Below are 25,550 nucleotides of genomic sequence, written 5' to 3'. Positions count from 1 at the left end.
GAAGCAGCTCTGTGGTCTTCATCAGGACCCAGTGTTCCCAGAGAGGACCTGAAGCAGCTCTGTGGTCTTCATCAGGACCCAGTGTCCCCAGAGAGGACCTGAAGCAGCTCTGTGGTCTTCATCAGGACCCAGTGTTCCCAGAGAGGACCTGAAGTAGCTCTGTGGTCTTCATCAGGACCCAGTGTTCCCAGAGAGGTCCTGAAGCAGCTCTGTGGTCTTCATCAGGACCCAGTGTCCCCAGAGAGGTCCTGAAGCAGCTCTGTGGTCTTCATCAGGACCCAGTGTTCCCAGAGAGGTCCTGAAGCAGCTCTGTTGTCTTCTCAGTGTTTCCAGCTTAAAAGAAGCTTTATGAATGCAGCCCCAGGTAAGTGTGTGTGTGTGATACCTTAATAATTACTTTCTCTAACATTATTTATCCCACAGTATATTCATAAGTTACATGCATACGGTTTAGTTTGAGTAAACGCTCCCCTTTTACCTTCAGCATATTGTTTTAGTACGGTAACTCTTCTTTATTACCGTTAGCATACTGGTTTCTGTTGGGTAACTCCTTTATGTTACAGGATGAATCCTCAGTTTATTGACTTGTTGTTTCTAGTCTCCTCCTGACTTACTGAGTCCTGGAGCTGTGAGTTTCTCCTCTTCAGTGAAGCAGCTTTATTGCTGTCTCCTATTATTGCAGACAAAGTAGCATTACATGGAAATATTCAAGTAAAGTAAAAGTACCTCTAAATAGTACTTAAGTACAGCACTTGAGTAAATGTACTTAGTTACTTCTCACCTCTGCTATGAACCTACGAAGTAGCTGTAGATTAGTTTTGTTGTGTCTGTCGGTTGTATTGATTTGTCTTGTTTTGTGTCAGCTGTAGTTGTGTTGATTATTTCAGAGACCCATCCGGAGAAGGAGAACTGAGAGCAGCATGGAGGAGAACAAAGAGACCCCTGGAGCTCAGGTCAGTGTGCACTTCATCACAATATATTCCTAATTCCAGCGTTTCCGCCAGGCGGGCGTCTTGCCGTCATTTGACGCCCTTATTCAGCTCGGAACGCCCTGGACTCGAGCCGAGGGCGTCCAAAAGGATTTTTATCGCTTGAAATTACGAAAAAGGAGAAGGACATCCCTCTGTTGGAGGGGCAAAGGAGTCTGGTGGGATTATTTTCACCGCCAGCAAAGCGTGTTCCTGTGCTAGTGGAGCACGCGCGTGAACTGCGAGCGCCGGAGCCTCGCAGCGGTGAAACTGAGGCTCTGGTAAACTGTGGTAACATGAAGAGCCGTTTGGGAGACGAAAGAGCCGGCTCTTCTTATAGGCCATAAGGTGAACCCTGTTATCGTTTCAACCCGCTCCACAGAAGTGAAACTACACAATCTTTAGTTCATAAAAAAGAACGAGTCATGCTTATCCACCAAAAAAAATATCGTCGCTAAAATTCCTGCCAATTCTTCTAGGCACGTAATTATTGGCTGAACTAGTCCCTTCGAAGCGTAATAATATCTTGGTCCAAAGTCGTGCCACGGTTCGTCACGTGATCGTGCTACACCAATTGGGTAGCTGCATATTGTCAACAGAAGTGAAAGATGGCGGCCGCCATGGTTACGCTAAACCAGACCAAATGGATTCTAAACAGTGCTGTATGCTTGTTTTATGTCATGTTTTGTCATATGTCTTAATACATCACTAAGTCCGAGGTATTTGCGTTATATACGCGGTATTTGTGAGAGGTTTTACTATCTGGGAACAGAGTTGACCATCGAATCAACATTGACTAGCAGCGTTTATCAGCCAACTCCAGCTACAAACAATTTCCCCACGGGGATTAATAAAGTATATCAAACTCATATTTATCAAACTATCATTCCTGGACTGCCATGTTCACATCGCTAGGTTCATTGGGATTATTCCATTAGACTGAGGACTTTTTGTCTGTCTGTTGTTACCCTGTACACGTTAAATGCACTCTTAAAATAAACATGACTTGATTTCTGCGTCCAAGAAGAAGGTTAACTTGTTACGTTAAGTAATTTAGATCAATAAAATGCAGTACTTCCAGGCTGAAGACTTTTCTTTTTGTTGCTGCTTTTAATTGAACTATTCATATCTTAGACTGCACTGTAACTTTTATCCATGTATTTTTTCTTTTAATGTTTCTTTTATTAGCTTTTCTTTTTAATGCCTGATTTTAAATGCCATTTTCTTAATGTCTTTCATTTTTTGTAAAACACTTTGAATTGCCTTGTGTTGAAAAGTGCTATATAAATAAACTTGCCTTGCCTTACTTATACCAATGTCCATTGATTCATTTATTTACTCATTCATCCCTCCACAAATGAAAACAACACTGATGAACCATAAAAACGAGATTTATTACAAATATAAAAGGTATGACATAGAAAACAGTAGAAGGACATGTAATGTAGTATAATTGATTGGTGTCAGGCTGGGCGGAGCGGCTGATTGGTGCTGTGATTGCCTCAGCTGGTTAAAAGAGTCCTGCTGATTATACTCTGTTCTAGTACCAAAAACAAACGTATCTATGAGTGATGTGACACTTCTACTAGTGTCAGTTGGGCAAGGCTAGTGTCTAGACTCAAAACTGTGTCCCATGATGCACAATGTCCCAGTCTGTTAAGCAGTGATACAATGCGTGATGATCCAGTTAAATGTCGAACAGTTAAACCTAAAGCCAAGGACTTGGGTGTCTGCTTGCGGCCCTTGGAAGCAAGGTACACAATGTCTTGACAAACAGACAACACTTTCAAATGTACGTCATCATCAATGTTGACATAATGATCCAGTGTTGGCTCCTCAGTGGAACCTATAATCCAGCTGAGCAGATTGTATAGTCCAATGGGGACAACAGTTTGAGATTCAGTGACATTTACATTTTCAGAAGTGGGAGGCCATGGGCATGACATGCCAGGAGTGTCACTAAGCAGTCTTTTCAAAAACAACGCTGCTGTATACAGTGTCCTTGTGTCCTCATGTGTTGTTTGGCACTTTGTTCTCCCTGTTTCATTGTCGCTGTCTGTCTGGCTCAATTCACTGGACTGTGTTGTTTCCGTACCGGATGGATCTGGTAGCATGTCCACGAGTGCATCCTTTGACAGAGTCTCAGCAAAAACCAGTTCGCAGACGTTGCGCTTGGTGGGCATGTGAAACGCTAGCTGAGGGAAATCTTGAGCCAGCCTCTTCTTCAACAGATCCTGTCTGTAACACAACAAAACAGTGACAATTACGAGTCACAGGAGTACCATCAAAAGCAGAGTGGTGGAGGTGATACAAGACATTACAGACTAGAACCTATCTGCCATACAGCACATTTAACACCAAAGAAGCCAAATAAAGGCCCACATCATCACAAACAACACTACACACTACACATCATGGGGGTTTCTCCAAACAGGCCTGTCATACACATTTTGTTTAAAGCTGGCCTTGCACATGATAAATAATAAGACTTGTATTACATTGCAGTTACCTGTAGTTTGAAGCATCAACACCTTCGTTTGCTTTCACCATGTCAATGAAGGCCTTCCTCAGCTGGCCCATTCTAAGCACCTCATTGTTGACAAGCAGCCTCTGGCGGATGATCCTCTCACAGAACAGCTTGTAACTGGCATCAAACATTGCCTCATCCCTACAACACATGAATGAGAAGTAAATAAATGGATAAATGAATAAGTGTTGTGATTGTGTGCACATATAACAGAAGGAAATTGGATGTTTACTTATAATGTTAAGTATGTGTATGTGTATATATATATATAGCCATCGCCGACACACACCTGGACTTCAGTCTGGTGGTAGTGCAAATAGGTAAAGCAATCCAAGGAGAAATAACTTACTGTTCTGTCTCTGGTTTGTCAGGTCTCAGCAAAAACATGGTGTACTGACTGTAACAGCTTTTGTGGTACCGCACCTCCAGAGCCACACAGTCTTTGTCTTTTATATGTAAAAGAACACTTTGGTCATCTTTCTTCTCAGCAGCTTTCTGCAATTTGACTAAACGGAAAAAAAGGACAACTCAATGAGTTTGTTGACGTATCTCTCACACATAATTGTACCTTTCAGTTATTCAACCACAGAGAATGTGTGTGTGTGTGTGTGTGTGTGTGTGTGTGTGTGTGTGTGTGTGTGTGTGTGTGTGTGTGTGTGTGTGTGTGTGTGTGTGTGTGTGTGTGTGTGTGTGTGTGTGTGTGTGTGTGTGTGTGTGTGTGTGTGTGTGTGTGTGTGTGTGTGTGTGTGTGTGTGTGTGTGTGTGTGTGTGTGTGTGTGTGTGTGGGGGAGGGGGTTTGCTTACCTGCTTTTAATGTTTCAGCCTTACACAGTTGATCCCTTTGTCGCTTGCCTGCTTTGATGATCATTTTCTCCTTCATCTTGCATATAATGCACAGGGCAGGAAGGACGGGGCCAGAGCCTGCGATTGGCAGGCCTGACCTTGATCGTAGCTTCTCTGTTTGGCTTCGGTACGTGCTGCGAGACGTCGATGGGATGGGCTCGACCTCAAGGTCCTCCCTAACGTCTTGATCTCCCTCACGTGCGAGCCGTCTTTCCACCTTCGTCATGGCCTTTGTGTCGGTAAACCTTATGTAGCATGTGTGGTGGAAGCCAGCGTCCTCAGGAATATCTTCGAACTCGAAATCAAGACAGTGCTTGTGGTTTTCAGCCACCACGTTCCGAGAGTCTCCCTTCAAGCCGAGCGACCGTTGTAAGCTTGTCCTGTACGTATTCCATCTTGTATTGGTAAAACAATCAACCTTTTCGTGCTTCACAGACGTAATATGCATGTAACAATGTTTGTGTGTTGACAATTTTGACTTTTTGAGACTTTCTGGTGCGTTTTCCTCGTCTCTGCTACTCGATGAAACCATGGCGGCCGCCATCTTTCACTTCTGTTGACAATATGCAGCTACCCAATTGGTGTAGCACGATCACGTGATGAACCGTGGCACGACTTTGGACCAAGATATTATTACGCTTCGAAGGGAATAGTTCAGCCAATAATTACGTGCCTAGAAGAATTGGCAGGAATTTTAGCGACGAAATTTTTTTTGGTGGATAAGCATGAATCGTTCTTTTTTATGAACTAAAGATTGTGTAGTTTCACTTCTGTGGAGCGGGATTTCTTTTCTAAAGGACTTTTCGAGGTTCACCTTGCGGCCTATTAGTGAGCTGAGCCAAATGATCCGACTCACTAAAAAGAGCCGGGATTCCCATCACTAATACGTAAAGAAATAGTATCTGTAGTGGCTATTTGTCAACAACAATACAACTTCAAAAGGCCACTGAGGCACCAGGTATAGTGGATCTTACGCAGATCATGAGTTGGTAATGAGTCCATTGTCCAGACAAGGCATCGACGTTTTTGTGGTATTTATTAGCTTCACCTTGGCAAGATCAATACAGCAAAAGGTGTTGAAATGTTTGCTGAACTCAGCCCTGATACTGGTAAAAAACCATAGACCTTCCCGGTGCCCACTGACTGCTGCTGTGCCCTGATTGACTTAAATAAACCCAGCTGTGTGCCCAAATTGACCCATCACCTTCAAAATAAAAGCATTTTAGCTGGAACACAACTTAACTCAAATAATATGGTTGTAAATTAATTCTACAAAACAAAATATAACAAATAAATACATTAAATAAATGTGAAAAATACTGAATAGCTTCCACAGTATCTATAAGCGACGGCTCAATTCAAAATTCAAGTCCAGGGTTTCCCTCACATAGACTTTACCCATTCTTTATTATTTTTGTATCCGTCCGTGAGCACGACGCCATCTGCAATCGATTTACTAGTGGACAATGATCCCTCGCTTGCTGTACCTGTTCGCTCTGCTATCGCGTGGAGGGTCTGCTAACAAGCAGCCAACAGAAAGGTTCATGTTAATGTTGTTGCACCTCACGAATGCCTAACACTGTTATCCCCAAATGAAAGATCACAACCTGTTTGAAATATACAATATGAATGCACAATATGGTTAGATAGAGGTTAGAACGTTGTTGTCTACGATACGATTCTTTAATTGTCAGATCAAGTCTGAAATGTGACTTGCATCACAGCAGCTCCATGTGTAACATCAACATAGACACATAAGACAAACACAATACATGAGAAACTAACATGTAACATAACAGCAGGATCAGTGAGAGCTGCTCAAAGAGCCTTCAGCGTGCATCTGATCTGTAGCTCTGTGTTCACTGAGAGGACTGACTGGAGCACAAAGGATGCCTCAGTCTGACTTTAGTGAATCTCCATTAGATGGTAGCAGTTCAGATTCTCTGTTAGAGCATGCTTTGGGTCCCAGATGATGCTGTTCGACAGCCTCTCAGGTTATCATGGTCTGTGAGTCAGAAAGTCTCTGACAGGGTGACCAACAATCTTTGAGCAGATTTCTAACAGGTGGAGCAGTTTTGCCGAAGTAACAACATGCTGATACCGGTTAGTAAAAACCATGAATTAATGCTTTGACAAGTCTGCAGACAGACGGCAGGCGAGAAACCTTTTTGAAATGTGTGTTTTCTGCTAACGCAGTATATGCTCCGACCGTCCACACTCACAACAACGGCCTACAGACATAAATAAACCAGTGACTGTATTCGCCATGACACAGACAGTCTGTGGTTTGTACTTGTTTAACTTGTGTCTAGTTTCTGAACAGATATGAGGAGCTGTGAGCTCTGAGTGCTAACATAACAGCAGGATCAGTGAGAGCTGCTCAAAGAGCCTTCAGCGTGCATCTGATCTGTAGCTCTGTGTTTACTGAGAGGACTGACTGGAGCACAAAGGATGCCTCAGTCTGACTTTAGTGAATCTCCATTAGATGGTAGCAGTTCAGATTCTCTGTTAGAGCATGCTTTGGGTCCCAGATGATACTGTTGGACAGCCTCTCAGGTTATTATGGTCTGTGTGATGCCCCTGTGGGTGCATCAGTAGAGAGGAGGTGTCCTGTCTGTGCTGTGGTGATTGGTGTTTGCATTGATTGCAGTTACTCAGGGCACCTGGGTCTGGGGTCCTGCAGCTATTTAGAGCCTCTCTGCTCCTCTCTGTGCTCTCTCTGCTTTTCCCTACAGGCCCCCGGTTTTGTTGAGTATATGTTGTTGTTACTTTAGTTGCTTTACTTTATGCACCTCAACACTCTCACACATACACATTCATGCAACCCTCACCCTGCATTTACACTACTGATACCACTGACGTCCACACCTCATGCCTTACTTATTGTTGCACTTCATTTAATTTGGATTGTTTCCTTTAAATAAACATATTTTGATAACCGTTGACATGGTGTGTCTCCTTTTTGTTGTGGCCTTTTGAGCCAGGTCATAACGAATGGGGGCTCGTCCTATGGGTTATTTGGTTAAAAGTTTGTGTAGTGCTCAGAGCACAAGGCGTCATTTGAGCAGCTAATTAGTTGATGTGGTCCAGCTGTGTGCTGGCTCAGCGCTGCTATTTGGGGGACACATCATGTTTTTTGGGTTTAAGGAAGCTTTAGTGTTTGACATGGCGTCAGGTTTTGTGTGCCAATCAGAAGGTAAGATGTTGCTGCTTGTTACGCTTTTGTAAAGAGTTTCCCCCGCTAGGCTTAAGTGGCGTTTCCCCTTGGGTTGCGTCTGTTTGTTTTTTTCATAGTGTTGTGGCGACATGGTTAGTGTCAGCTGTTTTCGGACAGCTGTCTCTGGGGCACATCCATGTGATTTCTTGGTGTTACCTGCGTGCAGGTCGCTCAATAAATCCACCGGGTTCCAGTAATTACCCGCCGCAAGCCACATGAAGACTAGGTGAGATTAGTAAGATTTTGGTTGGGCAGTTAGGGGGGAAATTCTCTGTTGGGTTTTGTCTTTTGCCCAGGCATGTTGACAGTTTAATACTTTGCTAGGGAGCAAGCGGAAACATGAGATTAAAGCTGTCATCGTGTCATCTTTGTTTGAGCGGGGAGTGTTGCAGAAGAGCGAGTCTGGTGCGGCAGGGGTCTTGCCAGTAGTGGTTCAGACAGCTGGTTTGACATTCGAGCAGCAAAAGGAGCTTTTGGCCATGCAGTTTGATCAGGAGAGGTTGCAGTTAGAGTTGAGGATTGAGTTGACAAAAACAGTGAAATATTAACTTAAATTCCAATTTTTTGATTTTCCACACCGAACTTAGTGCACAACAGGGTCAGACACATTACCGTAAAAATGAGCATGAGGTGTGGAAAAATGTGGCCGACATCAATCAAAACGTATTAGCAAAAAGGTGTGGCCTAGACATAAATGCTCACAATTCATCCGAAATGTATCCAAATATCACAGATTTCGGTGGATAGGTTCAGTCTGTCATGGGGAATAGGCACAAAAAAGCATGCTCATTTCGGACAATAGGGGGCGCCAAAAACACAACTAATTTATATCTCAAGAACCGATGGACGAAATAAATATATTTTTTCATAGACATACTGGCAGGGTGAGTATAAACTGTGATTTAAAGGGTCGCAACCAATGAAAAATGTGGGCGTGTCCTATTCAGTTTTTTCTCAAAATCGAAGGGTTAAAAAATGTACCGAGCCATAGGTAGGGGGAAAAATGAGTTACGGCCTTTAAACTCGGAACACATGTCACAGCCCACAACCTTTTCCAGACCGTACAAAAAAATTGTACGTTTTAGCAAATACGGCTCAGTAGTACCCCCTATTGTGCGATAGTCAAATATAGTTTCTCCGAACTACCCAAAACTTGGCACAGACATTCCTCATGGAATTGCGGACATATTTTAAAATGGCTTCCATTATCTCCGCCCCCCATAAAGTCGACCATTTTGAAAAATGTGCGTTTTATGGCCGTTTTTGCGAACTCCTCCTAGGTAAATGATCGGACAAATTCCAAACCAGGACAACATCAGCCCATATCCAATGGGATGCTAAATTGCGAATGAATAGTTCACTGCTCAAACGGGGAGCTCGTAAGCTAACGGAGAAGGTACAATTTGACTATTTTAATGTCACAAATTCGCTACAATGACCTTCGGACGCGAAACTTGGGACACACGTCACAGCCATGGATATATAATAAGAACTGGATACAGCGTGGGAGGCTATATATATATATATATATATATATATATATACATACACACAGTGCAATAAGCTTCTTAGTGCAATAAGAAGCTACAGGAACGTTAATCTACGTCGGTAATATTAACTTTATTTAATACAACATTTACGGTACAAGATTTAATCATACAGCCCATGTAGTATAATATTTTACAAATGATGAATTACAGCAAACATGTGCAATATATCCATTATTACAGCTCCGTGGGCTGGCAGTAAGGCGATATGGGTCCGTTCTTATTGTGCATCCATGGGTAAAGATAAACGCATGTAGTGCTGAACACGTAACTTGAACATGCCGGGCGGCGCGGTCCCGTGGGTTAGATGCGCGTTCATAATGCAGAGGGAAATAACTCAGAATAACGTTATTAGCACATTTTTACAACTTGAGGAACGAATGTTTTTAATAAGGGCTATACAAACGTTCATACTGGGTAGTTTATTTAGTTTAAAAAAAATTATCCAACGAGTTACAGACCACTCTTTCCCAATGTAAGTCAATGGGAAAAAGTGTTTCCGGGCCCAGCAACCTAAAGGAAGTGTAGTACCGCCGTTTGGCCACCACGAATATTCTCATCAGACTCCGGCGCACTTCCTGGGGTCTTGGTCACAACCCACGACCTTTTCCAGACTGTACAAAAATCGTACGTTTTTGTACACCAGCTCAGTAGCGCCCCCTATTGTGCGATAGTCGCATATAGTTTCTCCAAACTACCCGAATCTTGCCACAGACATTACTGATGGAATTGTGGACATATTTCAAAATAGCTTCCATTAGCCCCGCCCCCCAGAAAGTCGGCCATTTTGAAAAATCGGTGTTAATCATGCATTTTAAGCGCATTTTCCCAAACACCTCCTCGGGAAAAGATCGGAAAAATTCCAGTCCAGGACAAGTTCAGCCCATATCCAATATCATGTTAAATTGCGAATAAATAGTTGCTAGCTCAATCGGGGCGAACGTAAGCTAACAGAGAATGTACAATTTGACGATTTACATGTCTCAAATGACTCCAAACTACTCGCATATAGTTTTCCAGATATTCACAAAACGCTGTATACACATTGCTATTATAATGGCACACATATTTCAAATAGCTTTTGAATAGCCCCGCCCCCCACAAAAATGGCAATTTCGAAAGATGGCCCTTTTTCATGCATTTTGAGCACATTTTCGCACACTGCTCTTAGGAAAATTATCGTAAAAATTCCATTCCTGGACCAGTTCAGACCATATCCACAGCCATGCTAAATTGGGAGTAAAACATATATATACAATTTCTGACGATTTATTTGTCGCACATTACTCCAAACTACAACGTTACACATTGCTCTTATCATTGCGGACATCTTTCAAATTGCCTTCCATTTGGCCGGGCCCTCAGAAAGTCGGCCATTTTGAAAATGTGAAGTTTTCATGCCTTTTCTGCACATTTCTGCAAAGGCCTCCTAGGCAAATGGCCGGGAAAATTCCATTCCAGGACAAGTTCAGCCCATATCCAATGCGATGCTACATAGCGAAGGAGTAGTCAGTCGCTCAAACGGGGAGCTCACAGCCTAGAATGTACCATTTTCCAACATTTAGATCAATCACACACCCACACACACTCACTAACCCCCACAAACACACACACACACACACACACACACACACACACGGACACACACGGACACACACACACACGTGTTAGTCCAGTAGCTCCCTCTGCTGGCGGCACATGCAATTACAACAGACACATATACACTCCATAACACACAAATACAGCTCTTAAAGCATATCAGGCTACAGCCCTTGTATATGTTATGATGTGAAGCACTATTTGGTTTCATGAAAAATATCAACTGTTTATTTGTAGATATCTAAAGCATACAAATAAAGTGTGTAATGTAGGCCTGTTGCATATATTATTGAGCGATATATATTATACACACTGTTCTGCTTTCTGCACTGACCTCAGCAGCTGTTCTCACTGTAAGCATGGCCTCACAATGAAAGCAGTTGTATTAAAAAAGAAATAGCCTAACATCCAGGGGAGATATGATTAGTGAGTAAACAAACTGCAAAGGGCAGACAGTCTGATGCACATTTGATCATCTCACATAACTTATAATCACAACGGGAACAGTTTGCAGAGCTGTGCTTCGTTGACAGAAGTCCAGCCACACCTCTTTTAAAGATCACTGTTGGCTGAAATCGTCTCCGGAGAATACTTCAGTGTAACCTCGATTACAGCTCCTCCAGAGACACTCCTCTCTCCTCTAAATCAGTGTATCCTCGGTTACGGTTCCTCCAAACAGCCTCCTCAATAATCGATCCTCAACGAGCCTTTAGAGAAATTTGTTTTCTTTCGAGACGGCTCGCCGACATCCGTTTCCGGGTCGCTGCCGGAGGACCTGGGAGTCTGGGACACGAAAATTATAGAAATGAGAAACGGCTCATTTCCCAGGACTCGCGCGCGTCTGCTTGACGCCGGGACGACCGGCTGCCCTCCCCGACAGGCACACGGACGCGAGGGCCCGCTCATCACTGTGCGCACCGAAGTTTTAATTATTATTAAACTGTGAATATTCACTTAAATAAATACTAAATATAATAAAATAAACATTAAGGTGCAGCATTTCGATGAACTGAAATAATCTGTATTTGAACTGTACTGTGCTAGTTCCTAAGTAGCCAGTTTGACATAATGACTTGCTTGTCATTGTATTTTCATGTTTTTTTAAAGAAAGATGAACTTGTCCACATTGCTTGCCGAAAGGGCAGATATGCTGGCACTAACAATGTCTCCTGCTGTGGAGAACACCCTCTCGCTAGGGACAGAGGTAGCAGATACAGCCAGGTAGCGCTTTGCTAACATGGCAACATAAGGATATTTGGCGTTTGTAATAGCTTTGGCTCGGTCTGAACTCTCTGCGAGTGGTGGAGGCTTACATGCTAGCGGGAGTTGGGTTTGCACTTCAGTCTTTTTTCTTTTGGTACAGGTGATATTCACGTTCGGGTGATGCCTTTTCAAATGAGTGTGCAAGTTTCATGTATTGCCAGCCGCGTAACCGATTTTAGTTGAACAATGCCGACAAACAGCTTTGGTTCGGTCCACCTGTCTTTGCCCGTCATCCTTGCACGTAACTGCAAAACCAAAATGTTCCCAAACCGGAGACTTCAATGATGCTGGAGGATTTTCGAGCTCAACTTTATCTGCGTTCGCCATTTCGCTAGTTCCTCAAATTACTGACTACATTTGAACGCATCCCTCTGACCAGCTCTCATAGTATGCCTCTCGTCCAATGAAATGACTTGCTCGCTCTATGAGAAGTTGAACCCAATGTGAGCCAATTACTCTGAATGCTGCGACGCAGCACCTGAGATTGCTTCCAAGAAGTTGTTCACGTTCTCAATTTTTTTACGTTTAACGTTATATTCGTTCGGAACCGAACGGTACAGGTACGTATACCGTTACACTGCTAGTGTATAATATATATCACTCAGTATAACAGGCCTACTCTCTTTATTTGCTTTAGTCGATATTTTAGACATTTAGTGCTTCACATAATAAAATACACAACGGCTGTATGCTTTACGAGCTGTAGTAGGTGTGTGTGGTACAGTGTGTGTGTGCGTGGTACAGTGTGTAGGTGCGTCTTGTACAGTGTGTAGGTGTAGGGTACAGTGTGTAGGTGCGTGTTGTACAGTGTGTAGGTGTGTGTGTGGTACAGTGTGTAGGTGTGTGGTACAGTGTGTAGGTGTGATACAGTGTGTGTGTGTGTGTTGTACAGTGCGTATGGTGGACAGACGGGTCTCAGTTGGTTTGGTGTCCTCTTTTATTAGCCTACTTGTAAATACAACTTTTGGCCCGTAATTTCAATTCCCCATTTCAGCGACCAGAGAGAGGGGGGGGGGGATACATCCAGTCTCTGATTGTGTTACGTTATTATGAGAGTGCTCTCATACTTGTTGATTCTGAAATTGTATATATTTATATAAATATACGTGTGTGTGTCCGCATCTGTAGCCTGTTATTGTCTCATTATACCGCACTGTGAATGAATCAAAGTAAATGTATATATATATATCATCATGAACACATCTGTCCATCAGACTGAGGGCTGCTGTGCCTCCTGTCATCATTAATGGACGTCTCTTTAAAATGACCGCTCAGAGGAGAGGAGTTCTCATTTCTCTAACCGCCTGCTGCTTCCCCTCCTCTCTCCTCGGTTCCCCTCCTCAGTCCTCCGCTCGCATCTCCTGCGGGCGGGACTAAGTATCGAGGATAGGAGTCGAGGAGGGGAAATTTGAGTATTGAGAAACCTCTATTGGCTCCTTTATAATTAACAAAGCATTTGTCCAGGATATTGTCGTTCCTGCTGTGATCCCTAACATACTGCTGGAACCCAGGTAACACAGTCTCCAGGCAACATTGCTTCATGTCCCAGAGCACTATTGCCGGTGCATCGGTGGCTGAGTTGTAGCTCGTGAACACAGTGTCCTCTGCCGCTGGGAGGCACGTAAACAACAAACAGTAAAATACAACCGAATTCTCTAGGCAGATAAAAGGGTCTTAACGTCATGCCGAGAATTTCTACGTTGGGATCACAGGTTTTACATTTGACTGAGTATGATCGGCACCTCAGATCATTAATGTGTGTGCATCTGGACCCGGTGACAACATTACCTATTGACGCAGCAACCACTGTAAGTTATATTCTTGTTTAATTAGACTTCTCGGTTTCATTTATTCGACTCTGTATAATTGTTACTGTAGCTTAAACGGCTAAATCGCTTTTGAGAGATTTTAAATCTCAGATCTGCTCAGGCGAAACCTGCTTTACAGCTCTCAGCACTCAAGCCTGCATTATTAACATAGGCAGGGCCAGTCTATTGTCGCCCATCAGCTGTAGATAGTTAACTAATTAACTTCAGCTGTGAGAACTGAGCAATCAGGCGTCCATTTCGGGTAGCTCTTTCCTGGAGCGTAAGCTTCAGCGGCAGACAGGCTAAGACTGACAAAGACATTAGAGTCCTACAGGAGTAAGACTGACAAAGACATTAGAGTCCTACAGAAGTCACGAGGGAGGCAAAGAGGAGGCAAATCCTACTTTGATTGAGCTAAGTATCGTTGGTGTTTTTAATTTTTAATTTTGTTGTTTAGCCCCTCATGCTATAATCATGTGTATTTTCTCCATTCCTGTTCATGTGTCTTCTCGCAATTATCACTGGCCCCGTGTATCTCGTAATCGATATAACCGGCCTGCTCTCGTCTATCCCACGTGCTCCACTGAGATCCAACATCTAGTTTCAGGTGGCCTGTGGAACTGCCAGTCAGCTGTTCCTAAGGCTGACTTCATCTCTGGCTACACCTCCCTGCAGTCTCTGGATTTCCTTGCTCTCACTGAGACCTGGATTACTCCATCCAACACATCCACCCCAGCAGCTCTCTCCACTGCATATTCCTTCTCCCATACACCCAGACCCACTGGCAGAGGAGGTGGCACTGGTCTCCTGCTCTCTCCCAAATGGAGCTTTTCCCTCTTCAAGCTACCTAACTTTACTCCTTCCACCTTTGAGTTCCATGCCGTCACAGTAACCCATCCTATACAGTTAACCATTGTTGTTCTCTACCGTCCACCAGGCGCCTTGGGGGACTTCTTGGAGGAATTAGATCATCTCCTCTCACACATCCCTGAAACTGGCCCTCCCGCTGTACTTCTCGGAGACTTCAACCTCCAGATGGGGAAGATAGACGAACTAACATCTCTGTTAACCGCCTTTGCTTTCTCACTCTCTCCGTCCCCACCGACTCATAAAGCTGGCAATGTCCTTGATCTCATATTCTCAAGGAACTGCGCTACTTCTAACCTCTCTGTAAACCCGCTCCACACATCCGATCACTTCTTCATTTCATTCTCTCTATCCCTTTCCAAACATAACAAACTAATCTCTTCCCATCCTACACTTGTCCGCCGTAACCTTCGCTCCCTCTCTCCCTCTACCTTTGCCTCGTCGGTGCTCTCAGCCCTCCCTTCCTCTGATTCGTTCCAACTACTGCCTCCAAACTCTGCTGCAGAAACTCTCCTCTCTACTCTCTCATCCTCTCTGGACTCGCTCTGTCCTCTGACATCTCGGCAGGCTCGTCAGTCCCCTCCGGCTCCCTGGCTAAATGATGCACTGCGTGCTAATAGAACCGTCCTTAGGGCAGCAGAGCGGAAATGGTGGAAATCCAAACACCGTGACGACCTCCTAACCTATCAAGCTCTCCTCTCCTCTTTCTCTGCTTCGATCTCTCAGGCAAAAAGCACTTTCTTTCAAGATAAGATCCAATCTTCCTATTCCAATCCTAAAAAACTATTTTCCATCTTCTCCACCCTCTTGGACCCTCCAAAAGCTCCTCCCCCCTCCTCACTTCTGTCAAGCGACTTTGTTACCCACTTTGAAAAAAAGGTTAATGATATTCGCTCTTCTTTTTCTGACTCACCTTTACTCACCGCTGGGTCACCAGACCTTCCTTCCACCAACACACTAACCTCCTTTTCCCCTCTCTCTCCAAGTGAGGTTCTTACCCTCATTACCTCTGCCCGCCCTACCACCTGTCCTCTGGACCCTATCCCTTCAAACCTCCTTCAGACTATCGCTCCTGATATTCTACCGTTTCTCACCCATTTCATCAACACTTCTCTAACTTCTGGTCACTTTCCAAACAGTCTCAAGGAGGCAAGAGTAAACCCTCTCCTAAAGAAACCCACTCTCAATCCGTCTGATGTTATAAACTACAGGCCTGTCTCTCTCCTCCCGTTCCTGTCTAAATCACTTGAACGCGCTGTCTTTAAACAACTCTCCTGTTATCTCAATCAGAACAACCTTCTGGATCCGCACCAGTCTGGTTTCAAGGCAGGTCACTCCACAGAAACTGCTCTCATTGCTGTCACGGAGGAACTGCACACTGCCAAAACTGCATCCCTCTCCTCTGTCATCATCCTGTTGGACCTGTCTGCTGCATTCGACACGGTGAATCATCAGATCCTCCTTCGCACTCTCCAAAAACTTGGAGTTTCAGGCTCTGCACTTTCCCTCCTCACCTCATACCTGAAAGACCGTACCTACAGGGTGACTTGGAGAGGGTCTGAGTCCGACCCTTGTCAATTAACTACGGGGGTCCCTCAGGGCTCTGTTCTTGGTCCCCTCCTCTTCTCCTTGTACACAAACTCGCTCGGATCAGTCATTAGCCCGCATGGTTTTTCATACCACTGCTACGCTGACGACACCCAATTAATTCTGTCCTTTCCCCGCTCAGAGACCCAGGTCGTCGCACGCATCTCTGCTTGTCTAGCTGACATCTCTCAGTGGATGTCTGCTCACCACCTCAAGCTCAACCTTGACAAGACTGAGCTGCTCTTCCTCCCGGGAAAAGATTGTCCAACTCTTGACCTGACAATCAACATCGGCACCTCAGTTGTTTCCCCGACTCAGACTGCAAGGAATCTGGGTGTGACCCTAGATAACAACCTGTCCTTCACTGCAAACATCGCTGCTACAACCCGCTGCTGCAGATACACGCTTTACAACATCAGGAAGATACGTCCCCAGCTGACTCAGAAAGCGACTCAGGTTCTGGTCCAGGCTCTCGTCATCTCACGCCTAGACTACTGCAACTCCCTCCTGGCTGGTCTACCTGCATGTGCCATCCGACCTCTGCAGCTCATCCAGAATGCAGCGGCTCGTCTGGTTTTCAACCTTCCTAAATTCTCCCACACCACTCCGCTCCTTCGCTCCCTTCACTGGCTTCCGGTAACTGCTAGAATCCACTTCAAGACACTGGTACTTGCTTACCGTGCTGCGAATGGATCTGGCCCTTCCTACATCCAGGACATGGTTAAACCGTACACCCCAGCGCGTGCACTACGCTCTGCATCAGCCAAACGACTCGTTGCGCCCTCGCTGCGAGGGGGACCCAAGTTCCCATCGGCGAAAACACGTGGGTTTGCTGTCCTGGCTCCAAGATGGTGGAATGAGCTCCCCATTGACATCAGGACGGCAGATAGCTTGCACATCTTCCGGCGCAAACTGAAAACTCATCTCTTTCGACTCCACTTCGAGCGTTAGAACGATTAACGAAGCACTTTTATACTAATAAAGGACTGGATTACCTAAAGCCAGTTGAGTAGCACTTGAAATGTTTGGCTCTATGAAACCTGATATACTTATATGATTCTGTTTTCTTCAAGGTTGTGTCTTCCTGGTCGAATGTACTTATTGTAAGTCGCTTTGGACAAAAGCGTCAGCTAAATGCAATGTAATGTAATGTAATATACACACTAATACCGCCTCCTCTGGTTTTCCCCGAGTTCGCATCACTGTCTGCTCGAACAAGGGTGAATCCGGGTACTTCAAAGAGATTCAGGCTTTGTAGATTGTAGCCAACTTTCCGTGAAACATAATAAAGAGGCCTAAAGAAATTCATGACTGTACCTTATGTATGTTCTTAGTGTGTCCACGTTGTTGCTGAATGAGCGCAGGTTTGTGAGAATGATGGATGGAAGTGGTGGCCAGCTGAATCTCCGCCGTAGGCGATTCTGAACGCCTCCCCTCGTTCCTCATCTCTTTTTCCTGGTGTTTCTAAGCGGCTCCCGAGGGATTTCATCCAATATCGAAGAGCACAGGTGGCTTGGTGTATTCGTAGGAAGCCGATCACATTGTAGCTCTAGCATAGCCTTGCGGCTGTAGCAGCGTAGAGGCCGGGGCTCCTCGCCATACCTGTTCCTGCTGTCACTCAGGTGTGTCTTGGAAAGTTGAATGGCCAGACATGGTCTGCAGAAGGCAAATGTAATCCACAGGATCAAAAGCATGGTCTCTCAAAATGACGTTTCATACAGACACAACAAAGTTTGGACAATAATTAGACCAAAAAAACTGAAACCAGACGAACGGAGCAAACTGAGACTTGCAGTGACAGGATGCCGTCTCCCTCTGTCTCCTGTATACCAGGGGTGGGAGTAAGTCATACATGTGCAAGTCTCAAGTTACTGGGGTGAGAGTCAAGCAAGTCAAGTCCTACGAAATCCTGATGAATAACCCCAGTTTCCACATTTAAATCAGTTAAAAGACAGTGGTTATGAGTTTTATTTTCAACATTAACAACAATGGAGAATGGGGCTCTGAAATCATAAAACGGGGAATAATTGAGCAGTTCAGTGTGTGTGTATGCTGCAGAGATTTCATGAAGTGAAGGAGGTTTTTCTTCTATAAAACAGCTGTGGGCAGCAGATACTGAGAGTCACAGACATGAATACATAGGTCAAGGCAGACTGATTCACAGACTCTCCTGTTTTGCCCATCCGGTGCTTGAACAAATAACTCTACACCCCTGGCCGAAATGTCCCTAAAATGAAGTCCGAGTTTGAAATGTATCTCAAATAATGTATGTATTTCCCCACATAAACATAACAGTCTGCAATGAAACGGCTGTCTCCTGTGCGCTCCACTTCCTACTTTCTCCTGCGAACCAGATTCTTTTTTTTTTTCATTGCCCTCTAGGGCAATGAAATATTAGTACAATGCAAATATTTTTATTTTAAAAAGTAAAGTCCTTTCGAGTCATCTGTCTCAAGCCTAAGTCAAGTCTCAAGTCATGAATTCAAAGTCAAGTCGAGTCTTTTATCAATGTTAGTCAAGCAAGTCTCAAGTCAAAAAATATGCGAGTCAAGTCATGTGACTTGAGACAAGTCATGTGACTCGAGTCCCCCCCACCTCTGGTATATACTTTGGTTAGAATATAGCTGTATTACTGTATCAAATATAATACAAATATAATAAACACAGTTAAGTAGTATTTTGTTAACTCAAGGTTTATATTAAGTGAGTTTTTATTGTGATAACTTGTGTATTTATGCTTTTTAGATTGACTTTCTCTCTTTCTCTGTCCATCTGTTCTAGAAACCAAAAGGAAGAGAGAGACGTCACAGCTGTCAGCAATGTGACAAATCCTTCACAACATCTGTAAATTTAAAGAGCCACCTGCATATTCACACTGGAGAAAAACCGTACTGGTGTGAAGAATGTGGGAAAACGTTCACTACATCAGATGCTCTCAAAATACATCAACGTATTCATACTGGAGAAAAACCGTACAGCTGTGAAGAGTGTGGGAAAACGTTCACTACATCAAGTGCTCTCAAAACACATCAACGTATTCATACTGGAGAAAAACCGTACAGTTGTGAAGAGTGTGGGACAACTTTCACTACATCAGGTGCTCTCACATCACATCACCGTATTCATACTGGAGAAAAACCTTACAGCTGTGAAGAGTGTGGGACAACTTTCACTACATCAGGTGCTCTCACATCACATCACCGTATTCATACTGGAGAAAAACCGTACTGGTGTGAAGAGTGTGGAACAACTTTCATTCAATCAGGTGCTCTCAAATCACATCAACGTATTCACACTGGAGAAAAACCGTACAACTGTGAAGAGTGTGGGAAAACGTTTACTAAATCAAGTGATCTCAAAACACATCAACGTATTCACACTGGAGAAAAACCGTACAGCTGTGAAGAGTGTGGGAAAACGTTCACCTCATCAAGTAATCTCAAAAAACATCACCGTATTCACACTGGAGAAAAACCGTACTGGTGTGAAGAATGTGGGAAAACTTTTACTACATCAAGTAATCTCAAAAAACATCACCGTATTCATACTGGAGAAAAACCGTACTGGTGTGAAGAATGTGAGAAAACGTTCACTACATCAGATGCTCTCAAATCACATCAACGTATTCATACTGGAGAAAAACCGTACAGCTGTGAAGAGTGTGGGAAAACGTTCACTATATCAAGTGCTCTCAAAAAACATCACCGTATTCATACTGGAGAAAAACCTTACAGCTGTGAAGAGTGTGGGACAACTTTCACTACATCAGGTGCTCTCACATCACATCACCGTATTCACACTGGAGAAAAACCATACAGCTGTGAAGAGTGTGGGACAACTTTCACTTCATCAAGTAATCTCAAAAAACATCAACGTATTCACACTGGAGAAAAACCGTACTGGTGTGAAGAATGTGGGAAAACGTTTACTTCATCAAGTAATCTAAAAAAACATCACCGTATTCACACTGGAGAAAAACCGTACTGGTGTGAAGAATGTGGGAAAACGTTCACTACATCAGATGCTCTCAAATCACATCAACGTATTCATACTGGAGAAAAACCGTACAGCTGTGAGGAGTGTGGGAAAACTTTCACTACATCAAGTGCTCTCAAAAAACATAACCATATTCACACTGGAGAAAAACCGTACTGGTGTGAAGAGTGTGGGAAAACGTTCACTACATCAACTCATCTCAAATCACATCTTCGTGTTCACACACTCTTAAAACCATAGTGGTGTTAAAAGTGTGGGAAAACTTTTTCTTAACCTGCCGGCGGGGACCCTATTTTTTTTTTTTCACGACACTGTCTCGGGGGATCTTAATATTTAAGAACCTATTAATGTGTCATACCAGATTAACGGAAATAATCTCAGCTAACTGATGATACAAACCATTTTTACCAAAACAAAACACAAGTCTCATAAGAAACATCTAAATGACCCCTTAGCGAAAAATGCTAACGGATATTGGCACAGAACTCAAGATAAAAGTACCCTTATTAGTTATCGGAGCTGCACATACAAGATATCCGATTAAAGCTGAGGTTCCACAGATTATTTAGGTATATAGTATCATCACTGAGTGATCCGAATTCGCGACAGGGGAAGCAAACACAGACATCACAACACGTACCTTTACAGAGCTTCTAGGGAGATCGTCTCACCGTAGCTGTCAATCTGATCAAAAGACGAGTTCAATGGCATTAAAACGAGAGAAAAAAGCGGCTGAATCGGTTAATCCATAGGTTTTTAACGTCTCTGTATAAAAAAATGATTTCATTTATAATCCATAATTCCATTTTTATGTAAAAATCGGACATCAAAAGTTAGCTGCTAATGGTAGCCACCAGAGTGGCTGCTGCTTCCGGTCTAGGCTATGTGGCAGTCTAACACACACACATTACCATATAAGGACTATGTGTGAGTTCCCCTCGATTCCATTGGCTTTACCGGTCAGAAAGAGATGTCACATGTCAAAATCCAGCAAGGGGGGCCAGATATGTTAAAAATCCACCCAAATGGCCCCAGAAGAGGTTTTTTGCTAAATCTGTCTAAAAAGGTCAAATATCACTTGTTTCGGATCAATCTTGATACAGGGTACTTAGTATATGTTGTACTTCAGATTCCTAAAGCTTTTAGTCTACTAACCCATCATCCAAGGTTAGTTTTCACTATAAGTACAAAATATTGTTTGGATGGACACTATAATTTACAGTTTTTTACCATGTTCATTCTGAATTTTCTTTAAAATAAAAAAATATCTATATTGAATCCGACTTTTCTACATCCAACTCACAGGTTTATCATTACTTTGAGGAAAAAAGATTATTAATTTAACCCTTTTTAGAACGGAAGATATGGTCATTTGTTCTGGGAATGTCATTTTCGATCCTGAAATCTGAAAAACAGGATCGGGGCTTAGCAGGTTAAAGTATTCACCTTAAAGTTCATGAGCGAGTTTCATTGTTCATTAATCTGCCGAGTAGTTTCTCCAATAATCTGTTCGTTTAATAAAATGTTGTGACTCTAAACTTTGATTGGGATGTTTTTGATAGTTCCTGTTGAGTTAGCAGTCTGTTCTGGTCTAAAAGAACCAATGATTCATGTATCTAGAACACATTTACGATGTTTTCAGTTTGATCCTATTCTCTTGTTAAAATGATCAGACTACCAAAAATAAAATGGCCTTAGAAACAGACCCCCAACCCTGCATATCTGTTGTGTTTTTCAGCATATTATAAACATGTCATTCCCTTATTTTCAAATACCACAGGTTGTGTATTGATTTATTTGAGGTGGACTGTCCACATCGCAGACCTGAAGTCGTGCAGTCAATGTATGCAAAGTGTTCAGGACCTTGGTCTCTGAGACTCAAAATAGCCTTTCTCGCCTACTTCGCCTACTTTGCATACCTGAGATCCTGCAGTCATTTCTCAAAGATAGTGTGGCATATAGGGAGGTGCAATCTCCTGATGAGACTGTATTATAGTGGAAATCTGCATTCCTAGAAAACAAGATAACATTAGGATAATCAATTTATACAACCCATGTCCAAATCTAACCACTGATATATTTAAAGAAATAGCAGGCAATAAACATTGGAAGGAAGTTTGGTGTGGTGATTTCAATGCACACAACAGTCTATGGGGCAGCAACCATACAGACAGTAACGGAAATATAGTGGAAGAAATGCTGGAGGAAAGAACACTATTATGCCTTAATGATGGACATGGCACAAGAGTAGATCAATCAATCAATCAATCAATGTTTATTTATATAGCCCAATATCACAAATGTTACATTTGTCTCAGTGGACTTTACAGTTTGTACAAAATATCAGTATGACAATACGACACCTTCTGTCCTTAGACCCTCACATCGTACAAGGAAAAACTTCCGGAGAAAACCCACAGTTTAAAGGGAAAAATGGGAGAAACCTCAGGGAGAGCAACAGAGGAGGGATCCCTCTCCCAGGACGGACAGACGTGCAATAGATGCCGTGTGTAAATTGAAAAGATAATACATTTGCAACATAGGTAGTCCAAATGTTTGGAAATGCATGTGTGTATAATAGGAAGATGAATCCACGAGGATATCCATCCAGGGCCTATGATCCAGGACCACAGCCACGACTCAAGATCCAGGGCTCGCGATCCAGGACAGAGGAGCGCAGGATCATCCATGACTCCGGATCCCGGCGTATATAGACACCAAAAAGAAAGACATTTGGGGAAGCTGGGTTAATCGGAACATGAGAGTACACAGGTATAGACAGAGAGAAGGAAGAAGTAAGATGTCCCCCGACAAACTAAGCCTATATCAGCAAAACTAGGGGCTGGATCTAATCAGCCCTAACTATAAGCTTTATCAAAAAGGAAGGTCTTAAGCGCACTCTTAAAAACGGATAGGGTGTCTGCCGCCCGAACACAAACTGGAAGCTGATTCCACAAATGTGGAGCTTGATAAGAAAAGGCTCTGGCTCCCATTGTACTTTTAGAGACTCTAGGAACAACCAACAACCCTGCATTCTTGGAACGCAATGCCCTAGTAGGACAGTAGGGTATAATGAGTTCTTTAAGGTAAGATGGCGCCTGCCCATTAAGGGCTTTGTAGGCGAGAAGAAGAATTTTAAATTCTATCCTGTGTTCTATAGGGAGCCAGTGTAAGGCAGCCAGAACAGGAGTAATGTGGTCCCTTTTCCTAACTCTGGTTAGTACACGAGCCGCAGCATTTTGAATCAGCTGAAGCGACTTGACTGACTTCTTGGTACACCCTGATAATAAAGAGTTACAATAATCCAGCCTTGAAGTAACAAATGCATGGACTAGTTTCTCTGCATCGTTTTGAGGCAAGATATGCCTGATTTTTGCAATGTTACGTAGATGGAAGTAGGCGGTCCTTGAAATTGATTTTATGTGGGCGTTAAAGGATAAATCCTGATCAAATATAACACCAAGATTCCTTACAGTCTCACTGGAGGCCAAATTAATGCCATCCATAGTTAGTATATCCTTAGATAATTTGTTTCGTAGATTCTTCGGGCCAAGTACAATAACTTCAGTTTTGGTCGTGTTTAACATCAAAAAGTTTAAGGTCATCCACGTTTTTAAGTCCTTAAGGCAGTCTTGAATTTTATTTAGATGATTAATTTCATCAGGCTTGATTGATAAATATAGTTGAGTATCATCCGCATAACAATGAAAGTTTACAGAATGATTCCTTATAATATTGCCTAACGGAAGCATATATAATGTGAACAAAATAGGTCCGAGCACTGAGCCCTGTGGCACTCCATGGCTAACTTTGGTTTGCGTGGAAGATTCATCATTGACACGTACAAACTGAGAGCGTTCAGATAGATAGGACCTAAACCAGTCTAAAGCAGTTCCCTGTATGCCAACTAAGTGCTCTAGTCTTTGCAATAAGATATCATGGTCGATAGTATCAAATGCAGCACTGAGATCGAGCAAAACAAGAATAGAGACACGTCCCTTGTCAGAGGCTATTAGAATGTCATTTGTGACTTTAACCAGAGCTGTCTCTGTGCTATGATGTGTTCTAAAGCCAGACTGAAAAGCTTCAAATAAATCATTGTTTTTTAAGTAATCACACAACTGTTTTGCGACCGCTTTCTCAAGAATTTTTGAGAGGAACGGAAGATTAGAAATAGGTCTATAGTTGGCTAAAACCTCTGGATCGAGGTTGTGCTTTTTAAGAAGCGGTTTTATCACTGCTACTTTGAATGATTGTGGAACATAGCCTGATAATAAAGACATATTCATAATATTTAATAAATAAGTGCTAATTAATGGAAAAACTTCCTTCAACAGCTTAGTTGGAATTGGGTCTAACATGCACGTTGATGGTTTAGAAGAGAGAATCATTGAATTTAATTGTTCAAGGTTTATGGCTGAAAAGCATTCTAGTTTACTATCTAGTGTAATATTAGAACTTACGTTTCCGGGAGCTGTTGATAACACTATACTGGTCAAAGGCAAGAGGTCATTAATTTTGTTTCTAAGAGTAACAATTTTATCGTTAAAAAAGCACATAAAATCATTACTACTGAGTGCTATGGGAATAGAAGGCTCAATCGAGCTGTGGCTTTCTGTCAGCCTGGCTACAGTGCTGAAAAGAAATCTTGCATTATTCTTATTCTCATCTATTAATGAAGAGTAGTAGGCTGCTCTCGCTTTACGCAATGCTTTCTTATATTCATTGAGAGTAATATGCCAAATTAAACGAGATTCTTCAAGTTTAGTAGAACGCCATATCCTTTCAAGTTGTCTCGACTTTTGCTTTATTTTGCGGGTTTCGGCATTATGCCATGGAGCTAGTCTATGTTGTTTTATTTTCTTCTTTTTCAAAGGAGCAACAGAGTCTAATTTTATTCGCAGCGCATCTGTAGCACTATCAACAACATGATCAATTTGGGGTGGTGTACATTTTGTATAAGTTTCCTCCCTTACATGCAGACATGCTATCGAGTTAAGTATTGGTGGAATCTCTTCCTTAAATTTGGCTATAGCACTAACAGATAGGTTTCTGCTGCAGGAGCTTTTGACTAATGCTTTGTAGTCTAGTAACAGTACTTCAAAAGTTACTAAGAAATGGTCGGATAAAGCAGGATTATGCGGTTCGACTAATAGTTGCTCAATTTCAATACCATAAATCAGAACAAGGTCGAGAGTGTGATTATAGCAGTGGGTTGGTTTATTTACACTCTGACAAAAACCAACAGAATCTAATATAGAGTTAAATGCAACAGTAAGGCTATTTTTATCATCGTCAACATGAATATTAAAGTCACCTACGATAATT

General features: G+C 42.9%; 2 protein-coding genes and 1 pseudogene across 4 annotated transcripts in view; 1 reads left to right on the top strand and 2 right to left on the bottom strand.

The window, feature by feature from the left end:
- LOC117547782 overlaps positions 1-25,550 on the bottom strand; it is a 253,890-nt pseudogene that overhangs the window by 159,242 nt on the left and 69,098 nt on the right.
- The window catches only part of LOC117547779 (zinc finger protein 420-like), a 389,236-nt gene that overhangs the window by 333,169 nt on the left and 30,517 nt on the right, over positions 1-25,550 (top strand). Inside the window, exon 6 of one of the 2 annotated variants that reach the window (XM_034218595.1) lies at positions 19,037-20,438. The exons of the other annotated variant lie outside the window; for it this stretch is intronic. Coding sequence (XP_034074486.1) covers positions 19,037-20,438 — 1,402 coding nt within the window. The remainder of the gene's footprint in view (positions 1-19,036; positions 20,439-25,550) is intronic. 2 annotated transcript variants of the gene reach the window in all.
- Positions 2,388-3,927, bottom strand: LOC117547789. 2 transcript variants are annotated; one of them, XM_034218615.1, is made up of 3 exons: positions 3,845-3,898; positions 3,478-3,636; positions 2,388-3,206 (listed from the first exon to the last, which is right to left on the bottom strand). In XM_034218615.1, exons 1-3 carry the CDS (start codon positions 3,880-3,882, stop codon positions 2,531-2,533), a joined length of 873 nt encoding a protein of 290 aa, XP_034074506.1. In that variant the 5' UTR covers positions 3,883-3,898; the 3' UTR covers positions 2,388-2,530. The 2 variants fall into 2 exon arrangements, with proteins under 2 accessions (XP_034074506.1, XP_034074505.1); XM_034218614.1 differs by having other exon boundaries at positions 3,478-3,927.

This window comes from Gymnodraco acuticeps, unplaced genomic scaffold, assembly GCF_902827175.1.
Source record: "Gymnodraco acuticeps unplaced genomic scaffold, fGymAcu1.1, whole genome shotgun sequence".
Taxonomy (NCBI): Eukaryota; Metazoa; Chordata; class Actinopteri; order Perciformes; family Bathydraconidae; genus Gymnodraco; species Gymnodraco acuticeps.
The sequence above is the reverse complement of the archived record's forward strand: the minus strand, read 5'-3'. Positions and strand labels throughout refer to the sequence as shown.

Bases quoted from the DNA above. Each gene is read 5' to 3' on its own strand.
- LOC117547789 (XM_034218614.1), bottom strand. From the start codon at position 3,701: ATGTGCACACAATCACAACACTTATTCATTTATCCATTTATTTACTTC. The intron at 3,207-3,477 runs GTAACTGCAATG...GTTGTGTTACAG, and splicing joins GTTGATGCTTCAAACTACAG to ACAGGATCTGTTGAAGAAGA.